This window comes from Schistocerca serialis, chromosome 4, assembly GCF_023864345.2.
Source record: "Schistocerca serialis cubense isolate TAMUIC-IGC-003099 chromosome 4, iqSchSeri2.2, whole genome shotgun sequence".
NCBI lineage: Eukaryota > Metazoa > Arthropoda > Insecta > Orthoptera > Acrididae > Schistocerca > Schistocerca serialis.
The window spans coordinates 604,608,236-604,616,030 of record NC_064641.1 but is presented as its reverse complement, the minus strand read 5'-3'; the positions used below and the strand labels follow the sequence as shown (position 1 = coordinate 604,616,030).

The following is a 7,795-nucleotide window of genomic DNA, read 5'->3' as shown; positions in this document are numbered from 1 at the left end:
AGTGAATTCTTTGTAAAATATTCCTAATCTGCCATATGAAAATAAATAATGATACACATTTCGATGATGTTGATAAACTAATAGTTCAGATAAACTGAGAATTTTGTGACTTGATCTTATCCTTCACACTTGTGTATGTGTTAACCCTGCTCGATTGCAGTATGTGTAAATACTCTGAGTCATAACTGTAATTTTTTGTTTGTTGTTAATTATGATGAGTAAGATGTATACACACCACATGCACAAAGCATTATCCTTCTGTACTGAGGATTTGCAGATGATGGCTTTGCAGATGATGGCCCAACAAACATCTAGCTCTGATTACTAAGTTCAGCAGTGACACACATAATAAATGACCAAAGGGAATTAAAAATTAGTTTCGTTGTCTTTTATCCAACAGAAAAGAAATGATACTTTATATGTCAGTCTCACAATAGTTCAGTATCTCTAGTGATCACAGGCTGGCAAGATGCAGAATAAAGCTAGAACTCTGAGACACAGACTAGCTCATTCAACACAAATTTTAATTACTGCTATGTTGTGGGACACTCTTTCCAAAACTGGCCCACAACCTTCTTAATAAATAATTTTCAAATGATGATGATCCATTTAAATTTTTATTTCTGCATGAAAGTATGAATGCAGTTAAATCTAACACCAATGACTGACGATGTAAGTAATCTTTTCTTTAACTCTGCATTCTGACAGGTCTTCATTACGTTTCTCTGCAACATGAGACAGCTAGCGGGCTACGAGAACGGATGAGAGCACCAAAGGGGAGTGTGGCAGACAGTAAAAATGTTCCTGTTGAAAGCCAGGAGTTAGGGAGGTAGGGGCTGGGACAGAGCATTGTTTTTTCTACAGATGCAAAAACATGAGGTGATTGCTGAGGGAGTGGCAGACCAAGAAGGAGTGTTTCTAGCATGTTGTAAACTTTCAGAAAGGGAGGAGCTTAAAGAATGCCCTTTGGTAAAAAATAAAATCTTTGGCATCAGGAGAAAAACAAGGCACATTCAGCATGGGTGATGGCTATTCTGGGTCAAAGGTGGTCACACGTGTATATGTTTAAATTTTTTATGGAAGCCCAAATTGGCTCGTATTAATTATTTTGGTTATTGGGATGAGGAGAACTTGTGAGTGCACACCTACAGCTGTTATCATTGGAGGGTATATGAAAACACACAGACAGTGGGAGCGAACTTACGTCTTCTACCCCTCTCTAAAAAAGAACTGAGTGGTCTTTGTTAACCATGGCAGTTTCATTAGAAGAAGAGAAATTGTTGCAAATTGTTATAAACTTTTCATTTGTCAGAACTCAGAATTTACAATGTGACTGGCTATGAGATTCCAAAGTTGGCACGACCAACTAAATTTTGTGGAGGAAAAGTGAAAGCCACTTCATTCTAGGGTATGAAAAGATATTTCTTCATCATCAGGTGTCAGGGAGAGAACAGAGATGTCTTCACTTTAGAGCTGATCACAGATACTGGAGCGGAACTCAGAATTCTCAGCCACTACTGCAGCCATCCTCTGCACCTGAATATCAGCAGAGTCATGAGTTGCATTTGTGTGTGTCGCGATGAGCCGACCGTAGAGTTATTTGTTTTCAACTAATTCATAGCCTGCTAGCCGCACTCAGTATGCACACAGGCGAGAGCACGGCTGATTGTTCGTAGTTTTCCGGGTCTTTTCTTTGGTATAACAACTTATTCAACAATCATCATCACTCGTGGACTTAGTTAGTTTTTGTATCATTATCATTCTATCTCAAACCGACCCACCTGTGCAAAGGTCTTTTTTACAAGTCTTCGCATCCTTGTACCCTTATCCAATGATTTGTATTACTTGTTTATTGATTAGAATCATATACATGCATCCTGCAATAAATCAGATTGTTATAGTGATCTGTAGTTTCATTAAGTAGCTCAATGGAAACTCTTATCAATATTTCTGTGTGAGATGTGACTCTGTTTGATACAGACAGTCAGTTATCTATTGCACGATTCTGCTTTTCCATTTCACATAATCTCATGGAGAGTGATCTGTTAACTGTGAAGGTCACCAGGTTTTGAACTTGTAGCCTCTCAAGGGTGTGCTAAATGCTCAACTGATACCTCACAGATTCATAAAATAGAATGTAAAAGAGGAAGTGCTTTGAATAAAAGTAACAAATAGATTTAAACTCTAGAAAATAAAGAAACCATAAATATAAATTAAAGGGAATGAAATTAAAGTCTAGGGAGAAGAAATAAAACCTTCAAGGTCTGGCAATGATATTTTAGCTTTTTAATAGACAACAAACGACTTGAAAATTTAGTTGAACGAAATGAATCATGTCTTTCAGAGAAGTTATAAAGTAGCAGATATATAATGGGGTGTATTCAGATTAAATTCGTTTATTGTGAGGAAATGAGATTAGGAAATGAAACGCAGAAAGTAGAAGATTAGCTTTGCCATTTGAACAGAGAAATAACTAATGATGGCACCAGTGCGGACGATATAAAATGTAGAATGGCAATACCAAGAAAAGTTTTCTTTTCTGAAGGCATTTATCTGGAATGTAGCCTTATATTGAAGTGAAAGATCGGCAGCAAACAGTAAGATATGGAGAGAACAGAAGCGTTTGAACATACCATTATAGAAGAATGCTGACAATTAGATGGGTAGGCTGAACAGCAAATGAAGAGGTTCTGAATTGAATTCTGCAGAAAAGAACTTTATGGCACAACTTAATTAAAATGAGGGACAGTTAATTTGCTAATATAGAGAAATATGGAGAGTAAAAGCTATGCAGTGAGACCAAGACTTGAATAGAGTAAGCTGGTTGGAATGGATGTTTAATGTTGAAAATGGTAATACTTGAATTTGGAGTGGTCTAAAGGAGAACATGATCCTATTGTGGAAATGGATAATGATGATGATGGTGAGACAATGATGATGATGATAAAAGTGTGGAAGACTTTGAAGAAGATGTAGATGGATAAACAGTACATATATTACTGTTTCAAGAAATGCTTATGGTAAGGAAGAGTTTGAAGCAGATGGACACATGGTACTGTAGAGTTCATTACCCCTGTGTGGAACTGACTAGAAGTCCTTACAGCAAATTATAATGACGAGGCTTTAGGAACACTGGAGGGTGACAAGGTAAAATAAAGAGTAACGCAAAAAGCACTTCAAACTTACACGGTTAAGAGTGGAGATGTGTGAATGGATGTTGAAATATCCTAGACAGAATTCAATGATGCGTTAATGAAGAAGCAAAAAATTTAAAACACAAAGAAAAAATGAGATCCTCCACAAAAGATAAATTATATTCCTGGAAATCTGATTAGTGTGAAAGGACTTTTGCTTTAACCTATAATTATTACAAGGAGAAATATAGAAAACATATCGAAACAATTATTTCCATTTTTCAGATGCATTCACATCCAGTACCGCAATTGACTACCTAACTTTGCTGGTATGTTACGTGATCAAAAGTAGCCAGAAGAAACCGACAAAAAAACAGTAGTCACAGTGATTTTATACATTGCTTATGACATACAGATTCGTGAGTGTACAACAGTGTGATGTCAGAGTCCAGGATGAAACAAAAGTTTCATCCTGAACGTTCAACATGATGTGATGACTGTCTGTTCCGGTCATAAAAGAGCAGTGCTAGAGGTTTCAGCTAAATCTAAATTTGTGATTTTGCAACGAAGTGGAGAAGCAACAGCCTCACAACAGACTATGCTTTTTGATTTTTGTTACACCTGTCAGAGAAGAATGGACTTTTAGGTTGTGGATGCACCAGTGGCTGAAGGATGCAGACTCTGTAAGACAATTAGCTGTGCAAGTACAGCATCTGCACCTGTGAGAACTAGCACAGACCGTCAGGCAGACTCGAAAGCTGGTTGAACGATAGGCCCAGCCAAGTGAGCTGCCATGGTTTCACCAGCATTTGTGAATGAATATCCATGTTAAAGTACGAAGTATTTCCTAGAGGGTGGTAGATGATGTCAAAATGAACCCCTACCACTAGACAATTCATGGGATGGACCTTCAAGCAAACAAACCATGCAGTTTCACATTGGTAACTGAGCAGGCTTTTTCACAGAGTCCATTTGATTAGTTCTAGTACACAACTGATATCGGGCCATAAGGATGAGCTAGTAAGTCTACAACCATTTCCGTTCAAGAGTTCTGCAAAGCACCTAAACCTGTGCAAGATTTACCTATGATTCCTCCAAAATATGAGTCCAATGTCGTACCCTTCAAATGAGCTTGCTCACTATCATAATACTGGGTGATTCTAATTACCGTTTAAAAACCCCCGAAGCGACGTAGATAAAGCTGAGACAAGTTATTTAATATAAGAAACATGGGGGCGCAAATCTCGGGAACACCACAAAAGTGGGTGAATAATGCTAACATGTGATGTCACCGTATGACGTACATCGCAGCATGTGCAATGGTGAAGTCTATTGGTGTGTTGCATCTGATCATCCCAACCCAAGTCAAGTATTCCGGAACTACTTGCGCGACGTTGGCACGAGGGGTCAGGGTTCGAGCCTTGCACCTGGCAGGCACTGTTTTTCTGCATTGCGTTAAGATTTATTGTTTTATTTACCGGTCTCGCCGTCTCCGATGGTTAACTGCAAAGTTCAGTGCAACGAAAACATACCATAGTAAAGAACTATAAGTTTCCGAATTACATCGATAGAAGTAAATGACCTACATATTCTTTAATAAGTACAATCTGAAAATTAGAACAGCTTTTGCGTGGTTACAGAGAGGACAATAATTTTGTAACTTCTACGTTTACAGCAGATCACATTTTTACAAAATATGTTCGAAAACAGAGTGGGGTAACGGAGCGATGGGAAGTACTGCCCCCTGCTGGGCGAGGGTGGGTCGACAAGCCCAATCACTATACGCACGGCGAGGTACGTCATCTGTTGGCGTCACCTATTTAAAATTTGTCATCCACTTTTGGGGTATTTATCTACACCTGCGTCCTCATGTGTCTTATATTAAATTATTTACTATTAAAAACAGTCTTGATCACGATTTATTTATTAAGTCGACCGGTTTCGACCACTACTGTGGTCATCTTCAGACCATTGTGTAGGAACCTCTTACTGATGGAGAATCACTAGAACCAGTAATGATTCTCCAGCAGTAAGAGGTTCCTACTCAATGGTCTGAAGATGACCACAGTAGTGGTCGAAACCGGTCGACTTAATAAATAAAACGTGATCAAGACTGTTTTTAATAGTAAATATTTGTAACTCATTGATCACTGCCACTCCCATAATGTATTCAAAAGTAATTATATTAAATTACGTGTCTGAGTATCATCTACGTAACATCTGGATTTTTCAAACATTAATAAGTCTGTATATTACAGAGGCACTAATGAGGTTTTGTTGTGCACTTCAAACTGCTCTGTCTCCGCTTTTCTAGATCACAGTGTTACAAAGAAATTACGCGGCGAGCAGATGCAGAGTCAACACATGCCAGTGCTTTGGGGCACTGATGGTGAAGTACACGCAGCACTGTCCATAAAGGACTGAGATGAAAATCAATAAAACAGAGAAAGGGGGCTGCTGAAGTACTAGTAACGTCAGTGAAAGCTATTTCAGCACTGAGAGAACATCAGTCAGCGGACGACTGTCTCTCTTTGTGGCGTTCAGGTGAAATGGAAGCTCCTCATCTTGCCAGCAGTCGGGAGAGGAGCTGATGATGGCCATTTCAGGGACACTGACGTTGGTGAACTCAAGACAAGGCAGCGCAGCCTGTTTGATAGTTGGGTCGCTCCTGGATGGGGTTGCCGACTGCGACAGGAACAGGAGTTCGTGCGCGCTGGCGACAACCTCCCGGATGCAATAACATTGGAGAAGTCGAGGCACTGAAGTTTAGGTACCCTTTCTGGCAGGGCACCAATAATCTCACTGTCGATTACCATAAATCGACAAACACAGACGCTCCCAGCTGCACCGTTGTGGGCCACTGCTGGGTAGGCTTTCCAGCTGGAGTGGTAAAATGAGTCACCGCGGGCTGGTGGCGGCCCTCTCGGACGCGGTGACGTTGGTGAAGTCGAGGCAGCGCAGCGCTGGCAGGCCGGCGAGCACTGCGGCGCGGTAGTCGGGCCTCTGCTGGACGGGGTTGCCGTGCATGGTGAGGCTGTACAGCTGCGGCAGACGCGACAGCACGCGCAGCGCCTGCGACAGCTCGGACAGCCGGTTGCCGTGCAGGTACAGGATCTTCAGCCCCAAGAAGTGGCACAGGTCATCAGGCAGACTCGAAAGCTGGTTGAACGACAGGTCCAGCCATGTGAGCTGTCCTGGTTTCTCCAGCACCTGTGAACGAGAACCCGTGTTAAAGTGGGAAATTTTAACAACAATGTTTTATTAAATCTGGTGGCAATGAAACAATATTGACTGCTGGGGCGATAATCGAAAGGTCATCCTGGTGCAGCGAGAGTAGCTCTTGAAGTAAGGCTCTATGAGGCTGGATCCTGAGTTGTGCTTGGGTAGTTCAGCTGGTAGAGCACTTGCCCATGGAAGGCAAAGTTCCCGAGTTCAAGTCTGTGTCTGGCACTCAGTTTTAATCTGCCAGGAATCAGCATACACTCTGCTGCAGAGTGAATATTTCATTCTGGAAATCAACGGTTGAAAGGTAGAAAATTTTAGTGACTGGAAAAAAAAAATCACAAAGGGAGTCCTACAGGGTTCAATTTTGGGTCCAGTCCTATCCCTTATACAGTTTGGGGCAAATAAAAGTGGCACAATTGGACATGAATGTATGCATATAATAACACCCCATGATGTGCACACCACGCATACGCCCACCACATGATCCACTCCAGTTCAGAGCATAGTGTGGGCTGTGCCAGTGTGAGTGGAGCAGTGCAAAGGAGACCATGGTACTCACTGTGGAGGAGCAAGTGTTCGTTGTGGGAAATTATGTGACAACAAAGTCATGGAAATGGTGTGGTCAGTTGTTTGCTGAGAAATTGAATGGCGTCAAATTGCCAGCAAAGAGTGCCATGCATCACTTAGTCCGAAAACGGCGTCCGACAGGATCTGCTTTGGACAAGTCAGAAAACATTCCACACACCAGAAAATGTGGCTGCAGTTTACCACAAAATGCTTCAAGTCCTATCTGATCAACCTGACGTCGGTCCCAAGATACTAGCATGTCACATCGATCATGTGGATAAAAATTCCACTTGGACCTGTACATGTATCCCTACCAAGTATCTGTTCTTCATGCATTAAAACCAGCAGATGCTCCTTAGCGCCTCCAGTTTTGGGAGTGGCTGTTCACTAAGTTAACTACGAATGGCTTGGACATGGATCTGTTCTTTATGTCTGACGAAGCCTCATTTCACCTAAGTGGCTATGTCAACTCCCAGAATCACAAGATCTGGGCAGCGGAGACTCTGTATAACTTCCACAAAACGTAATTGCACGATTAGAAGGTCGGGGTTTGGTGTGCAGTGTCTGCACGTCACATTATTGGTGTAATCTCCTTTCATCAGACGCTGACTTCGGCATTTTGCATTGCCATTTGAAGATGGCTGCCAAACGACTCTACTCCCGCTAACATACATTGCGCGTAAGGACCACGAAGTCTTCTAGGACTGATACGGAGGCATATCGACTGTTGTTCTTGCCACACTCTATTTGCGATTGGAACAGGAAAGGAAATAACTAGTAGTGGTACAGGGTACCCTCCGCCACGCACTGTACTGTGGCTTGCGCAGTATCCATGTAGATGTAGATGTAATTAAATAATCATTTAAGAA

At 41.5% G+C, this 7,795-nt stretch overlaps 1 protein-coding gene across 9 annotated transcripts in view; it reads right to left on the bottom strand.

The window, feature by feature from the left end:
- Positions 1-375: 375 nt before the first annotated feature.
- LOC126475390 (leucine-rich repeat-containing protein 51-like) overlaps positions 376-7,795 on the bottom strand; it is a 155,030-nt gene continuing 147,610 nt past the window's right edge. For all 9 annotated transcript variants that reach the window (XM_050103218.1, XM_050103222.1, XM_050103223.1 and 6 more), the window contains one exon: positions 376-6,344. In XM_050103218.1, coding sequence (XP_049959175.1) covers positions 6,033-6,344 — 312 coding nt within the window. In that variant the 3' untranslated portion in view covers positions 376-6,032. The remainder of the gene's footprint in view (positions 6,345-7,795) is intronic.